This window comes from Fukomys damarensis, unplaced genomic scaffold (genome assembly GCF_012274545.1).
Source record: "Fukomys damarensis isolate Sample0158 unplaced genomic scaffold, DMR_v1.0_HiC HiC_scaffold_18, whole genome shotgun sequence".
Taxonomy (NCBI): Eukaryota; Metazoa; Chordata; class Mammalia; order Rodentia; family Bathyergidae; genus Fukomys; species Fukomys damarensis.
Window position 1 is genome coordinate 45,861,369 of NW_022900930.1, and position 22,963 is coordinate 45,884,331.

Genomic DNA, 22,963 nt, shown 5'->3' on the forward strand with positions numbered 1-22,963 from the left:
TGATAGCTCCACAACATTGCAAATGTTCTAAGGGCCAGTCACTTGTATGCCGCCTCAGGGTTAAAATGGTGAATCGTAATGTCACATGAATGTTATCTCAGCCGAATAAAATGCAGAACAAAATTGCCAATTGATTTAGCTTTACCCCAGAGATAACACAATCACAGGACCCACAAACCTTTTGATAGTTTCCCCTCTCGTCTTTGCACAAGTCCAATATGTTCACATAGGATGAGAATTCCTCATCATTCTGATATCTACAATATTTATTCTAAGCCAGTTAAAAACTCAGACACAAGGAAAAATTCAGTAAAGAACAGAAGTAGTAGAGGCAATATTAGTATGCATGAGTTTGGGGAACATGTTTCTAAAATGTGGGAGAAATAAAATAATAAGGCACTGTATTAAAGGCCCTGCGCATTTGTAAGCTTTATTTCAACTTGAAAACCTGTGAGTGGTAGTAAAGGAGGGTGAAATAAGGAATCGTGCTGCCTATTTCTTTGTGCTGTCTGCGCTCCTTCCAGAAGTGAAGCCAAGTTTTACTTCTGTGGCACTTGGGGATTCCTAAAAATTTCACTCTTCTTTGGACTAAAATTATTTAATCTTGTTTCTGAGATTCTGAGCACAGTGAATTTCCACTGCGTACGGTGTTTGTGCCTGGCTCCTGGGAAGATTGCTTGGATTTTTATTTGTCTTTATATCACACAACAGGGGGAGATTAAGAATCTGCCTGGTAAAGAGGAGCGACTCGACTTTTTCTTTAAGGTATCCTGTTCATAGAGTTAAATATAACTACAACAAAAAATATCCTGGACACAGCAAGACTGTTGGATAGCCGTGGTGTGATAAAAAATAAATAAAAGAATTTTTTTCCAAAACAACTCTCACTGGCTTCACGGATGCCCATCTCCCCTGTTAACTCCCCTGCTTCTTTTTGCGCTGCTGGGGGCAGAACCCAGAGCCTTGCACGTGCTGAACCACCAAGCTTGTCAACTCTTGAGTGGCACGGTTCCTAAACACCTGTCTGCCTGTGGCCATAGTGCAGAAGTTCGCTAAGGAGCAGGCGGGACCAGAATTAATTTGTGGTGTCCAGTGCAAAAACTCATTGTTCAAACATTAAGAATTTCAAAAGGCCGGGCATGGTGGTGTGTGCCTGTAACCCCAGCACTCGGGAGGCTGAGGCAGGAGGATCGCTGCGAGTTCAAGACCAGCCTGGGCTACATAGTGACTTCCAGAGCAGTCTGAACTACATAGTGAGACCCTGTCTCAAAAAAAAAAATTTTTTTTTCAAGAAGACAACAACAACGCATAAACACAGCCACTACAACGTGTCGCCCACCCATGTTCTGGGGGAGAGTTTGATGACAAATTTCCCAGCAACACCACCTTCTTTCTGGGACGGAGGACAAGATATCGAACTTTCCAGAACCTCACCCCCACCCTGAAGCAGGAGGCTAAGCAGCCCCATTGCTTGCCTTGCTGCAAGAATTTTTTTCTAAGTCTCAAGCTCGATGCCATTGTTTAGCATGTTTTCCATTTTTCTATGGAGAAGGAGGTGCCATGTGCCCATTTAGTGAATTTCGTGTGGGTCCTCTGGAGCATTGGGAAGGGGGCTGAGTGGGGCCGTGCTTGCTGCAGCTCCACCCCAACACCCTCTGCCTCGCTCTGTGTTTTTATTAGCTCGTCTCCTCGGTACATCAGTGGCAAGGGTGATGAAACCGGTGGCAGATTGAACTGCCAGGCAGCTGGGTCACCGTCCCGTGGGCCTTGTTGTCATGCTGCGGTCTTAAAGTGACCACGGCTGCCTGGGCTGCTGCTCTCCACCAGGCTCAGGGAGAGACTACTGAATAGTTAATCAGTAGAAAAGGAAGACAGAGGCTGCTGCTTGTAGAAAACACAGATAGGCGGCTTTGAAAACTCCCAAGGTGGCTGGATATCAAGAACACAGTTCCTGCTGTGGGCAGCTGTGTGTGCAAGGGGCAGCCCGAGGGCTCAAAATCAAATCCTCAGGACAGGTTGGTGCCTCGCCCCATGGGGCCTTGGCAGTGGAGGCAGAAAACCTAAACACTACAAAACGAAGAACCCCTCGGTCCTGGCACAGGGCGGTGACCGTGAGCGGTTACCTTTTGCATTGCTAGCGGTGTCCGTGAGCAGTGGTTTTAAGGGGTAAAAAGGCAGAGTGAGCGGAGGAGAGAGAACACGATAACTTATTTAACAGGCAAGATCTGCAGGGTCCCTTACCTGAAACCGTCTCATGTCTCTCGGGTTTCCTGCTGTTTTCAAACAATTCTGATTGCACTTGAGGAAAAATTTTAAAAAGAATCTGTAAAGAGAAAGCAATGTGTTACATTTTTCAGTAAACATTTTTTAAAGGAGACCATATCTGCATTCTATTAGATTTGATTTGAAAAGAGATTGTATTTCAGGTCTGGCGAATTTCAACCAACCCTGCCTGAGAAGGAACAGAGCTGACCCTCTGCAATTTGCAAATGTGAGTTTTCAGTCGCAAGCCCAGCGCCCCGGCTCCATCACTGTGGGGCATTGTTAAGCGGTTCACAAGCGGGGCTCTGGTCTGTACACCCGCCTGGAGTTTGTATAGCATGCACTCTGCAGAAACAGGCTTCAAACACAGCAGTGACCCCTGCTGTACAGAAAGTCTTGCTCTGGGGGAAAAGTGGCAGGGCATGGTCCAGAATCCCGGGCTCCTCGTGTATGTGGCTCCACACACGCACCCCTGGGGCTCAGACTTGAAGGCTGCCTGGCAATTTGATGGAAAAATGGTATATGCCGCCACCCAAAGACCAAGTCATCTGGGCAGGTATGCACTGAGTGTTAATTAATAACAAGTGTGAGAAGGGAGGGCAGGGATGTGGAGAAATAATGAGACTTAAGATCTGTCATGTAAAGGTACAAGATCCCAGTGATGAATGTAGCTGTACTGTATACCTAAAAAGTACCAATAAACTCAATAAAAAAATAATAACAAGTGTGAGTCTCTTTTCAGACCATCTACAGATCATCCAGAAAAACACAGAGGCCCGAACACACTTGGAGCTTATCATTTGTAAGGCATGCATTTATTTTACAGTCCATATTCTCCTAAGTGGTCTGTTTAATTTTAAAACGGGATATCTTGAATCACACGACTTCAGCCAAGAAAAAAATGGCAGAAGTGGCCTTTGCAGCAATTCACCTAGCTCCAGTTTGAAATTTTGTTTCAAAATACAATAAGTTTTTCATTTATTTTGCTTGCAGAGTCCTTTCCCTTAAAAAGAAAAAAAAATCCAGCTTTTGCAGTGTTAAAGTCCCAGGTGAGCTAGGCCTATTTCCCTTTCTGTTACTATGACAACGAAATTTTACCGCAGTCCCTAAGTCCCTTCAGAACTCTCACATCCATGCCTTGAATTAGAACTTTAAAGGAAACGATATACATTTTCCCCAGGATTACCAACAAAAATAAGTAGAAATCAACAATGCTTCTGAAAATCCTATTTTAAAGCATCGGTTGGTGAAATGCTCTCATCGTGAATTTCTGTTTATTTTTATTTTCTAACAACCACACAAAAGAACGAGACAGCTCCAATTAACTGCATGTGTCACTAAGAAAAAGAAACAGATGAGAAGATAAACAGTAAATAATAGAGGACAGAGAAGGGGACTTGACTCTTCAGACTCTATTCTGTACCCAAGACTCTTTCCTCTTGATTTTCTGAGAATATTCAGCAACATGTCCCTGACCCGATGTGGTGTATGAATGAGGCTGGGTGTGAATTTGGAAGTAACAGCTAAATATTTTTCCATGATATTGCAACATCTGCTTTCTACTTCCCTCTCGCGATCTGTTGTGGGGTGGGTGGGAGGTCAGGCACGGGTTCCCACCCCAGAACGGTGTTGGGGTCTCTCCTGGAGATTCCCCAGCAGGACAGGCGGAGGAAATAGCATTGCTGTTTGCAATATGTAAATGTGCAACCTGCCGCAGCCTCTGAAAGTGCGGCAAAATGTCTGCTGCAGTGAGTAGGGTGGTTAGAAGGGGGAACTGCTCTGATTTAAGTAAAGATTGAGCAGTACTCAACATTTTCTCTCTGGGAGGGGGAACATTCCTGTATCTGTGCACTCACAGCAGAGTCAGCTACAGCCACTTATGAGGCTCTCAGATGCTCTGCAGCTAGACTGAAAACGGGCCTCTCCTGGCAAGAATTTACTTCTAACAACAGCCCCCTCCTGAAAGAATATTTGCCTTCCAATACCCCCAGCAACAATTTACATGTTTTCCCTACCAAAGCCACACTGAGGGTTTGTTCTCATTTACTCCCTGATTTTAGGAAAGTTTTGTGACGAATGGACTTCTTGTAATGCACACTGTGTGCGCATACTTCCCCGTACCTCCCCACCTCCTCTCCCAGACGTATCTGGTGAAAACATTAATGTTCATGTAGGCATTATTGTGTGAATGGTGTGGTAGGTGGAAAAGTGCAAAAGAGATAAATGTTTACATAAAATGGAATTGATTTAGGGAAACATGGAGCCTGGTGAAAGGGTTGATTCATTTTAAATTAGGACCCTTAACAGTTATTTGGATGGAAAACCCCCACTTTTGACTGTTTCACTTGTCTGTGGGCTGAGTTTGCAACCTCCACAGACCCTGAACTCTAAGGATTTAGCACTTGGTTGACCAAGGGGAGCTGTGGGGCATTGAGATCTCTTAGGTTATATAATAGCATAGAACTGGTACTTCTACATGGTTAGCGCCAAAATTTACACACTGGAATTTTTAATATGTGGATCTAAAAAGTAATAGAAAGACATCCAGAAGCTTTGCTTACTGATATCTCTGATTTTTCTCTCTGCCTTTTGCTGGTGCCTTTCACGCTGTCCCTCAGCCTCTCCAAACTCAGTGCTCAGAGTCTTAGTACAAAACTTCTTTCTGTCCCTACTGTCTATCAGACACAGGGAAACTGGCAAGGACCAAATTCTCTCTGAATCCCATGGGTCTAGATCGCTCCAAAGCCAGAGCCGCTGGTAAACATCAGCTTCTCTACTCAGAAAGGGAAAACCAAAATGAATCACAAGATTCAGACCAAATGTGCAGATTTCTCACCAAGATGGGAGTTCTTTGCACTTTCTCTAAACAACAGTGACAACGTAAATCCTCTAACCACTTAGCATGCTATAGTTTACAAGCCTTTTCTGACTGCAGTCCTGAAGAGTGGACCCTAACAGTGGCGGGTTTGTCCTGCTTCTGTGCATAATAGGAACAGAGAGGTGGGGTCAAAATGTGAACTCAAACTCTCAGACTTCAGGGACACCTAAGGTCACCAGGGCGGTATCATGTACCAAAAGGCATTCCTTTGCTGCAGAGATACGTATGAGACCGTGCTGGGCTTGACTGACCACCAGCGAATGATGAGACCAAGTTACCTCGCTTCTCTCGGCCTCATTTTCTTCACTGTGAAAGGAAGCGTTTAACCGGATTACCCTTAGGCTTCCTTCCAACACCAGCATACCGTGACTGCAAACGAAAACAGGCAGTGAAGGTACTTTGGGGAAAGAACCCACTGACACCAAGAAGACCAGAACTCGCTGAGCTCCAGGTGGGTCCGTCGGTGGCAGAGGCAGTTTCTGAGACACAGGTTGAACTCACTGAGATGAGGCTGTGTGAGAAAACTAGAGGGGCGGGCTGCCTGGTGGGAAATGGGGTATCCAGGAGAGGCCTCGGCCAGAGTCGGTAGTGTCTGAGGTCGATGGGCAGGGGACTGGGTGAACCGTACTACTGCACTAGGATTCTTTTCTACACTTCTGAGGCAGTGGAAGGGGTCACAGCCAGCCCCGTCCCCCCTGATCCCCGTATCTGAAGCAACACCCCGTGAGCCTAAAACCACAGACTGTACCTAACCCTAGGCAGACTGCTTTCTCCTCTGCATTCATACCTGTGATCAAGCTTAATGCGTAAATTAGGCACAGGAAGGGATTAGCAACGATAACTGCTAAGAACATTGAACAATTATATCAGTGTGCTGTACTCATAGTTATTTTAAGTGGGAATTGTTTTCTGGAATTGTCCATTTAATATTTTCAAACTATAGTTGACTACAGGCAACTGAGTCCTCGTAAAGTGAAGCCACAGTGGAGGGGGACATTGTCCCCTGTGCTTGGTAGGCAGGGCCTCTTTAATCGTTGCATCATTTCACAGCTGGAAAAACCAAGGCCTCGAGAATTCAAGAAGTTTACCAGGAAGCAGATAGCTTGTAAGGGGCAGGCACAGTGCTTGGAACCTGGGTCCTCCCGGCAACAGCTCTTTTTGCTGTTCTGTGTCTCCTACACCAATGACACTGGAATAACGGTGGCACAACTCTTAAATCCATTGAAATGTACTCTGAATGGGTGAGCTTTATGATTTGTAAATTATATCTCAGGGAAACCACTAATTTTTCCCAAAAAAATGGCCTAAAAGGGGGAGCGGGGAGAAAAAAATAAATCAGGAAGAAAAAAAAATGAATGATTCTTGCCTCTTGGAAGCAAGAGCCCTGAAAAGGAAAACATGAAGATATCATAAAAAGAATACATGCTTGATATTGAAAACTTCTGCTAAGTTCATCTATTCACTCATTTGATCAATATGTATTAAGTCTGTTCCGGATGCCACGAAGGTTCAGACAGCTGCAAACAGAGCCACAGCCAAACTACATTTCTACAGAGGCTGAGATGGGTCTATAGAGCCTTGGGTATAGGTCTGAGTAAGATCCCAATAGACTGCCAAAAACCAGAGAATTCTCTCCCTTCCTTTCCCAATCTCAGAAATAAGGAAACAGAGTGCATGGTTGAGGAACACACAGAAACTCTTAGGTGACTTTGACATGCCCTGTGTCCATCTCAAATAAAAACTACGCTCACATTAATGGTACAATTTGGTGAAAATTAAAGGTCCAGTAGTGGGGGTAGGAGGACCTCCAAAATCACAGGAAGGGCAACTCCTTAACATTCTTGTCAGACTCTGGAATTATAAACAGCGGTCTCACTATCCTAAAACCTAGCACAGTATTTCTCAGGATTTGTGGAAGAAACTGTTCGATTTGCCTCAGATTTGAAATCCAAGATCTAATCCCTTCTTTAAAATTTTAATATGGAAAAAAAATCTCCAGGCAAGCACTGTGGAAGGTACCAACATTCCTTTCAATAGAAAGATTATACAGGATGCATAGCAAAGAAACGTGGACTCGGCATCAAAAATAGTTATCATAGTTAGATAGTTACAGCACACAGCCTTACTCTGTAAAATAATGTATAAAATTCCTTTCACTCTGAAACTTCGTTTACTCTTTTTTTTTTTTTCTAATATACATTTTTCCTACCCTGAAAACAACCTCTGCTCTGACATGGCCACATTTTTGTACAGCACAGGGACAAGAATGTCACACTCTCCAAGGGCCAAGAGCAAGGGTGCTGAGTCTGGCCCTCTTCGTCCGCCATGATGATCACAGAAGCAAATCTCTAAAGGCTTAGCCCAATATCCAGTTCATGTCACCTCACAGACTGCATAGGTACTTAAAGGTCTTTGTCCATTGATTTTTGAGGAAGACACCTTTTATCTGGATTAGCTGTTAAACCTTCTTTTTAAGAGTCCGATAAATTAAAATACAACTGGCATTCACTGCTTGTACATGCTTCTAAAAAAGAGACAGTTCTTTCCTTTAAAGCACCCTTGTCCATTTCAGCTACCAATAGGGACAGCCTGCAATACAGAATGACATTTGAAAGGCTGGGGTACTTGCCTCTCTTCTCCCAGGATTTCTCAATAAATCCCCATTCTTTAGCAAATTAAGTCATCCCACCTCTGACACCCAAGTGACAAGCTCTCCTGGACACACAGCCCCGGCCCACTCTCTGTCTCTAAGAACGGGCCTGGGGCAGCTCACCTTGCTTTCTCTGGCAAGAAAACCCCATGATTGGCTTCCACTTGTGACCAGTGAAAACACAACCACAGAGTTCTAGCTTCATTCTCAGTCTTCACTGTAGCATCCTCTTCAAACCCTCCATCGACAGAAAGAACAGGCTCTCTCATTTCAAGATCCTTCCCCAGAACCCAAATCCAGACAGCATCAAGTCCAGGGAAGAACAGTGGTGTCCCCAAACTTGATGGCAGAAGAAGCCAGAGAATCTACTGACCACCGGGGCTAGAAGGGGCCCTGAAAGCTTAAGGACCTGGTGAAGACTCTAGCTAGAATCAACCAGAATGAAGAGACTGGGAGTTCAGGCACCCAGTGGGCTCTTGCTGCTTGCAACTTGGCAATGAAAGTGGCAAAGAAGTGACTGAGATGTTGGTATCTGAGATCTGCTTGGCAAGATGGCAGTGAATGCTTTGAAAGCTCGAGCTCCATGGGCAGACAGGTTGATTGAAAAGTTTTGACTCCTGGCTCCTTTAGGTTTAAATCAAATACAAAAGGACTTGAGCATGGGCCAATTTGGGTATCCATGGGGGTCCTGGAACCAATCCCCAAACGCACTGAAGGATAATGGCACTCATTTTTATAAAGCCAATGTTCTATCTACTCCATTTAGTTAAACAGTCCCTAAAACTGTAAATATAAATGCACAAACAGAGAGGTAGAGAATCTTTAATCTCGGACATCCCTAAGAAAGTTTCACTCTACCCCTGAAACTAGTTTATTTCAGTGAAGGCCCAAGTTCACACACAAAAAAATTTTTAAGCACCAAATGTTCTGACTACATTCGACCTCCCTAACATCTCAAGACTAAAAACAAACTATGATGACAATTATAATAATAGCCTGTGTTCCTTGGGCTCATATTACACGCATGCATGATTTCCTGAAAACCTCCCGGATCTGGGGCTTGGTGCCTTAACATTCCCGTTTTATAGCGGATCCAAGCAAGGCTCTGAGGTTGGATTGCTCACCCAAGTAAGAAGAGGCCCTAGGAGAGCTCAGGTTTGGCTGACACCTAGCAAAATCTCACCGGCAGGAGCTTGGCCATGCTTCTTTTGCACAAAAAGGTGAAACTCGCTGTCAAGAATCTGTTTCAGGGGACAAACGCCTCATAGATCTCCATACAGATCAAGTCACTTTCTTCCTCTTCCTCTGGAAATGAGTGTGGAGCCCTCTTTCACGTTGCAAAGCAAGCAAGCAAGCAAACAAACCTACACGGGGCCACACAGTCAACTAGACATTTGGTGGGTACTTTGAAGCATGCAGATGAAAACAAGTAGATCTGTAAGATGTTCCGAGGGCAGGATTTCTCAAGAACCCAAGTGGGCCAAAGTCAGCACAGCACACAAAGCCACTGAGAAAGGGAGTTTAAGACCATTCATCCGTCAACACCCTAAGAAGAAAAGAGCCAGAAATCAAACACATAATGTAAGAAGTTGAATTAAATCTTGGAAAACATTTTTTGAGAATCAAGTCACCAAAGCTGAATTCTGAAAGCATTCCTCGAGGGAGAGAGAAGGATCTCCTGTGGTAGAAATTTTTAAATATATCAAAAAGCTAATCCCTTTAGCAGCAGAGAATTTCAGTCTTACACATGCCAATGAAACAGGATGTGCCTACCTTGCCATTTCCATATGATTTTAAGGCTTCTGCAATCATTACTATTATTTTCTACATTTGTATTAGTGCATATTATTTACACAGATTTCATTTAGCAGGTTTGCACATGTATCTGACATACAGTGGTCTCTTGGCCTGACATAGGAACAACTTGGGTTACGACCAGAATTTTAGTTTTAACTTACAAACAAAGTCTAGAGTTACGACCTGAATGCTGGCCACTTGTGCTTCCAGATGGTCTCAGATACAGATTTAACCCTTAAAGAGTTCTGGAGGTACCACGACAGCATCTTTCCTGTGTGGGGTTCACTGAGAAATCCTGGGCCAGTGTCTCTCTAAGGACACTGAGATGGACCTGCTTAAGCGAGAGAGACTTTGAAGGCTGTGTAGAGGAGGTGGAGCCTTTCAGTTGGCCAACTTGAGTTGCAACCAGCCCTCATGAACAGATTGAGTTCGTAAGTCAAGGGCCCACTGTACTTGAATCATCCCCCCTTGCCTCCCTTACCTCACCCCACCCCGAGTTCACGTGTCTGGGGGGGCTCAATGTATATAATGCATTTTGATATTCATGGCCCCCATCACCCACTCTTATGCCCCTTCTTCCTCCCCTTCTTTCCTGCCTCTTGTCTAATAATCATCTTCCTTTTACCTTCATGTCATCTTTTTTTAGAATCCACATATCAAAAAGAACATTTGATACTTGTTTTTCTGAGTCTAGCTTCTTTCACTCAACATGATGATTTTAATATTTATCATTAAAAAAGTCAGGGACCTCTCAAGGCCAGTAGCGAGGACTAGTTACCTATGCAAAGTGTTTGGGTAAGTGCCTGGTCCTGGGAAGCATCTTCACCCTTTGCCAGACACACATATGCCCCTTCCTCTGCACTGCACCTTTCTCTTCTACTACATTTTAAAATAACCCACTTTCCAAATCAAATTCTTGAGGCAAGAGTTGCCCCAAATGCAGAACTGGTCTTCTCTGCGTTGGTTATCTCTCCAGTATTAATATGCACTCCAGTCGAAGAACTTCCCTCAATTGTTAGGGAGCGATATTAACAGAGGAAAAAAAAACCCACACATGTAATTAATCCATTCCAATATTGCAGGGGGGAACAACAATAAAAAGAGGGCAGGTCGAAGTGGTCAGCACCGTTTGCCGTAGACTCTGGCCAGCAAAAGAATTCAGAGCTACAACGCACACAACATTCCAGCTCCTGACTGGCAGGGGCCCCGCTGAACCACTCTCTGTCCGATGTTCACAGGGATGAGAAGCTCCTGGGAGTGGCATCCCAGTCTGGCAGCAGATCCCTCATCCCTACAGGGGCAGAGCAGGATCGGTTGTATTCATTTAGGCCCCAGGAGGGAGCAACTTCCCCCACTCCCATGTAAATCTGACTCTGTGTCGATAGACTCCACTTCAGAGCCATTTCCTGATTTCCTTCGAAGTGAGCATCTCCCGTAGCTCCAGCAGCAAGCGATGGACGCAAACAGCCACTGAGCTGGGAAGGCCGGGGCCTCTTGGACTCTCTGCTTCATTCTCACCCATAGCATACGCCAGTTTCTGAGGACCTGGATGTCTGTCTATGTGGGGATTTTTTTTCCTTTCTATATGCAGACACATCTTCAGTTTTCTGAATTCCATTACTTGGCAGGCACCATGAGGCTCACAGGAGAAAAAAAATCACCAAGGAAAAGTCCTTGTTTTTGCATTCAGATGCAAACCTGACACTATTAATGAAAATAATAATTGGACTTTCCGGGCTTGAATCAGAATAGAACACTATCTCCCCACACACCCACTTTATGTCCTCTTCTTTACCCTATCCCTGTCTCTCCTTGCTCATCCGGAAAAGGAAAAGGAACTGAGCAAAACTGAATCACATTACAGACTTCTTTCAGGAAAAAAAAAAAAAATCTTTCAGTGAGACTTCAGAATGAAAATGCAAATCTGCTTCCCTTCCTACTGCCATGACTCCTTGGGTGAAGGAGAGAAATGAAGTTATTCATCAGCCATCAGCTCAGTGGCTCCTCACCACCCTGTTTCCTGAGTGCCCAGCCCGTCCCTCCCTGCCCTCCCCTCCCAGCGAAGCTCATCTATGCTAGGCTGAGCAGTGAACACCAATTACACCAGGAGCCCTTTGCTGCTGCCTGGTCCGCTGGTTTTACTGTTTTGCCAGATGGTTGAGGCCAATGTGTAAAACTCTCTACCCTACCATTAATTCATAAGTCGGTAATAACTTTCCCACGACTCTGGGAAATTGAAATGAAGTGCAAATGTGAATATTTGGAAAGGGAATCAAGGTTGGACAACTATGTCATACCTGCCAGAATAGATACCAGTGAGAAAGCAAGCAAGCAAGAGAGAGAGAGAGAGCAAGAGAGCGGGAGAGAAAGACCTCTTCTTCTCACACACTAGAATGTTACTGTCCCAGAACCAAAACCAAATAACTAAACGTGCAGCATTGGAGAAAGCGAGGGATGGAGTTCAGAGACTGGGCTTCTTCTTGTGCTGCTTTCTCTCTGCGTTTTGCAGTTTTTACCTATTTCATCCACGAGCTCACTCACTAACGACCTTGGGCTTCAACATCTACGTAACATTATAGTCTTATGACAGATTCAAAGATTAACAGATAGGGGTGCATTCTCTTCCTGAGACAGGACACCCTCCAATGTTTGTTAGCATCATTAAACTAAAACTGACTTTTCACCTGCTCCCATACCATATGCAGCTGCAAATTTTTAAATTAAACTATGAAGCCATGCATAAATTTACATATATTACAGACTAGCCTCTCCATTTAACATGCAAATGTACTCCAATGTTTCAGAACACCTTCTGTCGCTAATTAATTTGCTGAATTATAATTAGACTAATCCTGCATAATTAATAAGCACAGATTTTTTTTTAATTTGTAAGCAGCTTGAGGAGATCATTCACTTCCTTCTATAAACTGCTAAGTAAGTGTTAAAAAAAATCTGGAAAGAACATGTGTGAAAAGGTATGTTTGATGTCGCATACAAACTCAGACTAGCGTGGAAGATGCAGAAGTCGGTATTGATAAAGGTACATATTTGAAGCCAACATTCAAACAATCAAAAAACCACATCCAGAGGATGGGGACTAATTCTCCCTTTGTCTCCTTGTATATAGTGTTTTATTCTTTGCCTTCAATCCGTCGGATCTTCCAAGATCACAGAGGCGGGAAGGGATTAAAGTAACCGTATGTTGTATTAGGAGAGATAATGATATTAACACTGCACTGTATATCAAAACACTCTGTGCATGCTGGGTGCTTATAAGCCCCTTTGATGGTATTTGGAATCACTTTCATTTTGGCTGCCAAAAACACCCGAGATCCATCTAGTGGAAACAATTAAGTTCCATTAGTACTGTATCCATTCTGTAATGATTACAATGAAGGGTTCCTCTTTAATGCTGGAGAGTAGAGTCTCAAAAGAAAAAAAAACGCGTCTGCGCACTTGAAAATGTGAAACCGTTGAGTTTTATGACCAACCGGGAAGCTTAATTGTGACCTGGAAAGTAAACAAAGATCAGGAGAGCTCAAAGCATGGACAGAAGTCTTGCTAGAAAATTTGACGCAACACAGGGAATGTGAAAGGACAGCGTACGCTCAGTCAAGAGTCAGGCAAGCTGAGAAAGACCTTAAAGAGACCAAGTTGGAAATGCATGTGCTGGAAAGAAGTTAGTAAAGCTTCAGAGGAGGGACAAATATTACTTCAGAGAAAACACAGAACTCTTTGGCCTTTCCAGTAAGAGCAGGGACCAAAGGATTCTTAGGCCAAAATGACGGCCGCCCCGATAAGTGGCTGGCTTTCTAGCACCACGATTTAATTATTTTACAGTGAGGCTATAAACGAAAATTTTTTCTAAAGGATGAGAAATAATGTTCCTAGGTTCATCGCCATACCAAATACACTTTCTCACTGCGAGGCAGCTGACAGCTTTGTGACTGTTGTTCTTGTTGTGGCGGTGGCTGTGGTTGTTGATGTCGTCGTTGTCAGGTTGTTTAACAAAGCTAGCAGATAAACCAGCTTGGGACCTGAGAAAAAAACTGAAGGAGTACACAGCCCGGCCCAGGTCCTTGGCCAGGACTGAGAGATGGCGCCAGGGAGTGATGGGAGGAGATGTTTCTCTCTTCCTGAGGAGCTATTTGTTCACCGCCTTTTTCTCTTTCTCTGGAGGACCCAGGACCGCTGCCTGCTCAGACCCTGCAATGCTCATTCAAATGCAAAAACTATTCCGGAAGCACTTGGCAAAGGCTGTAATGGTTTTTCTGGGCTGAGCAACATTATTACTTGGATAGTTAGATACAGAAGATACTTGGATGGTGCCCATCTAAAGAGATTCAATATGTAGGGAAGATTTTTTATAGTCTAAAGGAAGGGAGGTCTTGGCCAGGTGTGGTGGCTAACACCTATAATGCCAGCATTCTGGGAGACTGCAGCAGGAGGATCAAAAAGTTCAAGCCCAACCTGGGTGACTTAGCAAATTAGTGAGACCCTATCAAAATTAAAAATCAGACTGGTGATACAGTGCAGTGTGAAGGCCTTGGGTTCAAGCCCCAGTACTACAAAAAATATAAAGAACTCTCTCTGTCGTGCCTTAGTGATTTCCCACAAGTGAGGATAACGTCAGGGACAATATTGACAAAGAGCAAAACTTATTTTGCTAGAAAAAATATGAGAATAGCCATGGATGCTGTTAATAACATCTTCACTTTTCAAGAAAGATCATTTGAGCAAGGACAAGGGGAAAAAATGAGAACCAAGACCTGTCATGGAAAGGTACAAGATCTCAGTAATAAATGTAACTCTATGTATACCTAAAATGTACTGATAAACTCAATGAAAAGAAAAAAAAAGAAAGGTCATTGGAATGTGTTGTGCTCTCTTTCAGGATTTCTCATATCCCACTTTGAATGGTCACAGTGAGAAATCTAGTTTCTCTGTAGTCTGGACCATGAGCTGGTCTGTTTACTTAAAGTAAAAGGTGCTCCATGCTGGAACTCAGGATGCACTGAAGGGTCCTCACTTCTTGGCTTTGGTGGGCCAGAGCACTGGGTTGAAAGGAGCCAGACAGATGGGCTGATCGAGTCCCATCTATTGGCAGACAAGCAGTTTTGTTTTGCTTTGTTTTGTGTCATCTTTGCCCAGCCAGGTTTGCATAGCAAAGAATCAGGAAGAAGCAAGCACGATTGTGTGGAGTTAATTTTCAAGTCACTCCTGATAAGTTAATAGGGAGGAAGAGAAACTGTGTGACATTTAAATGCTCGGGTGTAAAACAGTGAGTGAACTAAGCCACTCTGGACAATGAGTTTTTCCCCTGATGTACAGACTCTGGGAAATTTCCCTGATTTCTTTGTGGGGGGCACTGGATTATTTTCCTCCACAAACACCACTTTTTAGTTCATTCCTGTGATTCATTCTCTCGACTTCCTCTCCTTCCCTCTGTCCTCCCCGGTTCACCAATTCAGAATGATGTGCTAGGCTTTTTAAGTGCTACCTAAAAGTTAGTGAGTTGGGAAAAGGAGGGGACAGAAGAGAAACCAAGGTGATAATTGCAGGTGATCTGGATTTCACCTGACAAATACATGATGGCTCACCCCCCACCTCTGTCATAAAGACCCCTAGCCACAGTTAACACAACCTCCGTGCCAAAAAGAAAAAAAAAAAGGAAGAACATGCGCCCTGACAGGTAGCAGGTGGTACATATGGAGCTATCATTGGCTCTTAACACCAGGTCGGGTATCATATTAGCCACCTTCAGACTGCATTTGCCAAACCCACATAAAAATACAAAACCAGGTATTTCAATATTCTGTTGCTCCTTTGCAAAGCAGAATTCCTTCTATAACTCATAGTGCAGTTAGCTGGCTTTCATTAGAATTTTTTAAATGATTCTTTTTCCTTAAAGAAGAACTAAACCTAGATGATATAAAAGAGAAACTGGGACAAAAATCAGGTCAAGAATTTGATACAAAAGGCATTTAGACAAGGCTAATAATATTCTAGCATGTTGGCAGTTTCGTAGATGATGATCGAATTAGTTTAATCTGAACTCAGCTTCTAGGATTACATGAGGACTCAGGAATCAGTCACTTATTTCCTTTTATTTTATTTTTTTATTCAAACTTTATTGATTCTAAAGCCTCTCTTAACTCCATATTAACTCTCTATTAACTCCATAACCTTTTTCGAGATTTCCAAATCTTACTACCAAAAATGAAAACTTTCTTTGAAATGCCACAATAAAATTTTATCTGTGCTATGTGGCTTCATCACCTATAATATCATTGTGCTTTTTACTAACTGACACTGGTCATCTTTTTTTTTTTTTCCTCATTGAGTTTATTGGTACATTTTAGGTATACAGTACAGTTACATTCATCGTTGGGATCTTGTACCTTTACATGACAGGTCTTGGTTCTCATTTTTTCCCCTTGTCCCTGCCCTCCCTTCACCCCTCCTCCCTCCCTCTTTACAAACACTTCATTTCTATTTCTTCATTTTCTCATATTTTTCTTTTCCCTTATTAGCTCTCCCCTACCCTTCCCACTTTCCCTACACCTTTAGCCCCTTTCTTCCTATTTCACATTGTCCATTATATCATTAGGATCTTATGTACTATTATAGTTTGTTCACACCAGAGAAACCTTTCAGTATTTACACATGTGTGACTTATTTATTTCACTTAGGAGTATATCCTCAATATGTATCCATAACACTGGTCATTTTGAAGAGGCAGCAATAACTCAAATTTCACATCTCCTGCAAGTGGATTCCACAATCACTTCTCTTCTTTTCGCTTTAATAAACTGAGACTCAGATTTAAAAAAAGAAAAAAAAAGTCCCATGAGAGAACCAGAGCCCAGGGCAGACCTGAGCATGCGCCCAGGAGTGGATCAGTCAGTCTCCGGTTCTTCCAGGCCCTACGTTTCTAACCTTTCCTCCCATACTACATTATCTTGTTGCTGAGACCTATGTGGAATCACCAGAACAAGGGAAACCTGAGCCATCTTAATTCAAGATTGAGGCCAGGCATGAAACCTCCCCTCCCACTTGAGTTGCTGAGACTTCTCACCCCAGGTTCAAAGGAAAGCTAAATATGAATGGGGGTAAAATCCTGAGATGCCCACAAATCAGCCTCTATTTGTTTGAAACAAGAAGCTGGGTTCATGCTACAGGTTCCAAGTTCCTCAACTGATCCCAGCTCAAACTCCAGCTTTCCAGGTGCACTCCCAACAGACAAGGGGTGTTTCCGGATGTGTATGTGTGTGTGTGTCCTTTTTAAAACCTGGCTCTTTATTATGAAATATTTTATAATTTCAGACCACTTCTAAAAAGTAAGGTTCATTGTAAGCACTTATTCCTACACTTCTTAAAATGAGATCTATTCTTAAAGCCTGGGTAGGATTGAAGGTCTCCTTTACTATGCCCACTTAAGACCATAATATCACGCTGATTCCAGGAAAGAAACAAGCTGGCTGAGAGGAAGATGGTGGGGCATTAGCCAGCCCCACAGACTTTAAAAGAGTTCAGCTCCCCAGTTCTTTGGCCAAAACGGATATTGTTATTAAGTCAATATACAAGCAGATATCATAAAACAGTAACAAAAAAATATAAAGTTGCACCTAGTCCCCAAAACTCAATTGAGAGTTCTAATTCCATTTGGTTTTCTTACCCTCAAACTGCTTTGGAGAAACCAAAGGAACCATCTAAAGTTTTTTTTTTTTTGGTGTAAGGCAGAGACATAAATAAATGACTCCAGTTTTAATTAACCTCATTGTGTTGGGTGACGCTTGGGGGACTGAACAGTCAACACACCCAATATCCAATCATCTGCAAAATGCAGATATGTAATTTTAGCCCCATGAGCCTTCCTGGCTCTGGCATTTCCAGTTGGGTTAGTGATCTGTCCCGATGCAGAAGATGGTGGAATCTGACCACTAAAGAAAAAAATTACTTCCCTTGGGGACTCAGCAGCTGACCTGGAAGTAAAACATCTTGGCCCTTCACTCAGAGGATACAGAGCCTGCTCTGGTTTCTCAGGGAGTGGCTGGACTGGTCTAGAAGCCTGGGAAAGTGAGGCCTCAGCTCCCTCGGGAAGACGCACAAAGAGCTGGCTCTGCTGCACTGACTTGGACACCAGGGACCTGACATCAGGCTGTCCCTGCAAAGCCCTCCCCGAAATGGCCCGGAGACCTCATCCAGGAAGTCATTTTGTCTCACGCCAGAGTCAGAGTTTATTGGCTGCTCAACCGACCTGAATGCAAACTCCAATTACTCTGGTAGAATCTGCCTTGATGAGACAACCTAAAACTCAGGGGCTTTTTCTCCTTTTTTAAACCAACCCTCAGCCCTCAGCTTGCCAAAATGATTGAAAGAAAAATATGCTGAACAAACAGCTGGGCAGCTATTGCAAGTCAAATGGAAGAAAGGAAAGAAGGAGGGGGAGAGGAGGGGAGGGGAAGGGAAAAAAGGGAAAGGACAGGGAAGGGAGTAGAGGGAAGAAGGGAGGAAGGGAGGAAGGGAGGAAGGGAGGAGGTGAGGAATGAAGGGAGGGAGGGAAGGAAAAAGAAAGATCTCACTACTCTCCGCAGAACACTGACATCTATTTTTTAAATGCTTGTTCTAAACCAGCGATGGTGAACCTTTCAGAAATGAGTGCCCAAACTGCAACCCCTAACTCACTTATTTATCCCACAGTGCCAACATTGCAGTTCAACCTGGATACTCCTGAGGTTTCACAGGAGTTTTACTATCACTTAGAAAAAACAACTCACATATTTACAACTTTTGTCTTAAAAGAAAAACAACGTGCATGCCATAGGTCTAAACTCACTGAAAGGTGTCCACATCCACCTGCTCTGTTGGTCACTTTTCCAGTTGGATATGACTCAACTGAAAAGCCCAGTGGGTCCGGGGCACGGTCTTTTGCTGTTTGTCCTCATCTTTAAGTTCACCCCTCTGTTAGGAATCCTAATTCGAGGCTGGCCAAGACTATCAAAACGAAACCTTCTTTTTTAAATAAACAAAGCTAGGCATATTGACTTTAATTATATTATAATTTTTTTCAGCTTTAATTGAGTTTATTGGTACATTTTAGGGATACAGTACAGTTACATTCACTGTTGGGATCTTGTACCTTTCCATGACAGGTCTTGGTTCTCATTTTTTCCCCTTGTCCCTGCCCCTCCTCCCCTCCCCATCTACAAACATTTTATTTCCATCCTTTCATTATCTCACATTTTTTTCTTTTCCCTTATTACCCTTCCCCTACCCATCCCACCTTCCCTACACCTTTAGCCCCTTTCTTCCCATTTCACAATGTCAGTAGTCTTATTAGGATCTTCTGTATTATTGCAGTTTATTCACACCAGAGAAACTATTCGGTATTTACACATGTGTATATTATAATTTTTTAAAATGCTAAATCAGTGAGTAGATTAATTTTATTCTTAACTTTGCTGCTTTAACCTGGGTGTAACATTTGTACTGCTCCTAATGAGATGACTCACCGAAAAAGGAAGACAAATGTCATCTAGTTTTCATGTGATCTATAAAATTAATCTCCCATGTTTATGTTAATACCGATAATGTGATGTAGGAGGCAGTGTGACCTACAGGATAAAACTCAGAGGAAGGAGATGGTGCTTAACTGCTGGCTACTCCTGACAATATTTTCACCTCCCTCTCTCTGACCTCTTCACACCCATATCTCACCTGTAAAATTGGGTAAGACCGCTGAGAGATGCAAGGAGATGTGGCTTGGGAAACCACTAAAAACACCTTTAAGAACTTCCTGCGAGAGAGCAGATATTGTTAATGTTCTTACCATAGAATCAGCCTGCTGGTAAATAACCATGACGCACTGAGCAAATCTTTTTCTTTAGACAGTAAAAGCGATCCTCTCTCTTGAGCTGAGGCAGGTGACCCTCCACCCGAAGGGTTCTGTTTATTTCTCGAGAATAAATTACATAGAAAGAGAGCGAGGTGGATGGTAATTAAGCCACCAAGTAGTTAAGGCGGGATCAATGCTTACACTTTCAGGGTTTGCATTTGCACAGCTGATTACATCAAGAAGGAATCCACTTTCCACAGTCTGCTGGAAAATAAACCGAGAGTTTTGTACTTGGTGTCTGAATCATCACTCAAAACACAGAATCAATTTAATATCAATAATTGCCAGATAGATGCTGGATTAAATGAGCCAATGTAGATAGCTTTGTTCATAAAGAAAATAGGGCCAAATGGCTTCATTAGCATGACTAATCCCAAAGTTCTACGGCTCTGTATTCAGATGTCTAAGCCTGAGTTCTGACTCTTGTGATAATACGATTTGGCACAAAACACTGTAAGTCCAGCGATTCCCTGCCTTTAACATGCAGGCTACCAGAGCGGTTCACCGCCACTTAAAGAGTCCGTATTCACTACAACAGGGCCGCTGGGGCTCCCAAATACACCAGACTCATGGAAAATAAGGGGCTCACTCTGCTTGCAGGGCTGAAGATTTTCCAGGCCTGTTTTTAGGGTGCTTTGGGCCCTAGGGGGATGATCAGAACAGTGGTTTCCAGCTCAGCCCTGTTCTCACAGCTCCTTGTCATCTTCCCCATGACAGGACCAAAGGGGCACCACTATTCAGGGGTTGTGGTATTTTCCCCTCAGGTGCTAAGAACAGTTTCTTTTTTTAAGGAAATTCTGACATCTCTCCTTTCCTTGCAACTTTTGCCACTTTAAAGTTACCCTTAGGATGAATTTTATTCCCAGGGAGCCCTGTGAATTTCAGAATTTCTCTCCAGCTCTCATAACTAAAAGAGTGGATTTTTTTTTTTTTTTTAGAAAAATGAACAGAGGGAGGTCATCAGAGCGGCTTCTGGGGCACGAACTGGGGGGCTTTCGGGCTCCCAGGCTTTACCAGGAACCTGAGCCATTTCACAGCTTGTGGGGCGGATGTGCCAAAAGCGCTGGCAGAGCTCTCAGAACCTTGTGAGGGCCCCAGAGACATTCTCATTTGTGAGTCTCTGATTCCCAAGTCCGCTCCTGACCCCTGACACACCATTACATCACCTCGCCCAGCTCTTGTGAACACACTTCATCAGCTGCCTTTTACGTGTGTGCACATGTGTGTGTGCACGTGTGTGCAGCAACTACTTGAAACAAAAAACAGCTCCTCTCAGGCTAAGCCCTGGCAGCCGAGTCTGGGCACGGGGTCTTAGGGGGTCTGGAAGGGCCTTGAATCAAAGCAGCTGCTCCTAGCCCCAATCAGTGGGGGGCCCCCAAGTCCTCTCATAACTGAATCTGGAGGAAAGGAAAGGTTCTCTGCTTCTCATTTCCATAACAGGAAAGAAGATTTGGGGCACAGCTTTCCTAGCCCGTGGGCAGAAAGCCTTTTAAAGGTCAAGTGTGTTGGGTTTGGAAATTCAAACTCTGATTATATATGATCCTATCGTGCAGCTGATATGGGCAGGTATCAGCCAATCCCTTGTCTATTTCTTTGCAGGCTCTAGTCACCTTTGCTGTGTGTGTGTGTGTGTGTGTGTGTGTGTGTGTGTGTGTGTCAGAGAGAGAGACAGACAGACAGACAGACAGACAGAAAGAGACAGAGACAGACAGAGATGGAGAAGAGAGGCTTATTGTAACGGCCCTCCTACCTTCCCAACTGAGGTAACTGCAAACTTCAACACCTCAAACCATGTGGTTAGCACAGAGCAGTTAAGACAGCTGTCAGTCCTTCTACTGCGTGGCAGGACCACCATATGTAGGACACTGACCCCAGTTACCAGGGGCCAGAGAGTACTGTGTGGAGAAGACTTCTTCACCTCCCCATGGAGTGCCCTGGTTGAGGAGTCCAGGCTCGTGGGTGTTCTCCGGGCCTGAATGGAAGACGGCCTGCTTTACCCACAGTAGATGCCTTTGCAAAAGGAAGCCATTTAGGAAACATCGTGTCTTAGGAAACATCACATCTTGCCCTGTGTCTCCTCCCACCCTGGCCCTTGCTTTATATATATTCTTCCCAAGTCTGCTGAGACACAGTAAACTGTTGCTTGAATAGGCTGGTGATGAAGGCTCTAAGGATACAGGACTGAAAGACAGACGCCATGTCCCTGCGAGCTGGGCGTCAGTGTTTCCCCGTCAATGGGGACAGGTGGACACAGCTCTGTCTCCTGGCACGTACTCCTCTGCCCCACAGTGCACTGCCCAGCAGTTTGCTTTTAGTCTGCAGGCCCAACCGGTCCCCTCTCCACGGCTGTCTCTCAGTCCTCCACATGGTCCACTTTTCCCACCTTCAGGCATAAAAACCAACATCAAACCAGAAAAACATGAGTTCTCTCCACATTTCCAGACCATTCCCTGAGAGATTTTACCACTCTCCAGCCCCAGCATTAATTCCTTCTCAACAGGATTTGAGAAGTATATTAGAAAGTCTTCATCACCTTTGAAGCGATCAAAATTCACTGAAGCAGCCGGAAGATCTGAGCAGGGATCTCCAACAGGTCAGAGTCTCTCCCTGAGAAGAAGGTGGTCCATGTGATCTCTGGAGGACAGTGAGAGGATGTAGAAGTTCTGGGATCCGGGAAGTTGGAAAGAGAGTTTTAAGACTGTAATGGTCGATCTGATGCATCAACCTGGCCAGGCCATAGCACCAGCTGCTCTTAGTCCAACACTGATCTAGATGTGGCCCTAAAGGTCTCACAGATGTGGTGAACATCAGCAGCCAGTCAACTCGAAGGCAAGAAATTGCCATTGATGATGTGGGTGGGCCTCATCTGGTCAGGTGAAAGCCTTCTGAGCAAAAACTGAAGTTTTCCGGAGAAGAAATTCTGCCTCGAGACTGTCATGAGCTCCCGGACAAGTCTCCAGCTACTGGCCTGCCCAACAGACTCCAGACTTGCCAGTCATCGCAGTGAACCAAGTCCTTATCCGATAAGTATATAAAATTTCCCATTGGTTCTGCTTTTATGGAGAGCCCCTAGGCTGATGATACAAGGATCAACTGGAAGTCTCTACTCTTCCATCTTGGTTGAAACTTGAAGACAAAAAGACCCTAAAGGTACCAAAGAGCCGAGCATGTGCCTTTCTGCCGAGGTGGACAGCTCCTACAGAACATTCTCACAGGACTTTCCTTCCACAGGTGGGCCGGGCAGGGTGAAGGTCGGAGGCAGTGTCCTTGTGTTTTATGCCACTATGGACTTATGACATGTACCCTTACATATCAGACTGAAATGCACCCTTGCTGGGACTTAAGAGTGAGTGTGCACTACATTGTCATTCTTTTATCCCACCCAGCCTGGAGTCTCGAGTTGTTTCTGACCCTCGTGTTCCTCCTCCTCTTCCTCTTTCTCCATCCTCCTTTTCTTTCTCCTTTCTTCTTCCTCCTC

The 22,963-nt window shown here is 44.1% G+C and overlaps 1 protein-coding gene across 1 annotated transcript in view; it reads right to left on the minus strand.

Moving 5' to 3' along the window:
• The window catches only part of Ebf2 (EBF transcription factor 2), a 182,351-nt gene that overhangs the window by 55,598 nt on the left and 103,790 nt on the right, over positions 1–22,963 (minus strand). Inside the window, exon 7 of the mRNA XM_010623645.2 lies at positions 2,242–2,323. Within this exon, the coding sequence (XP_010621947.1) occupies positions 2,242–2,323 (82 nt within the window). The remainder of the gene's footprint in view (positions 1–2,241; positions 2,324–22,963) is intronic.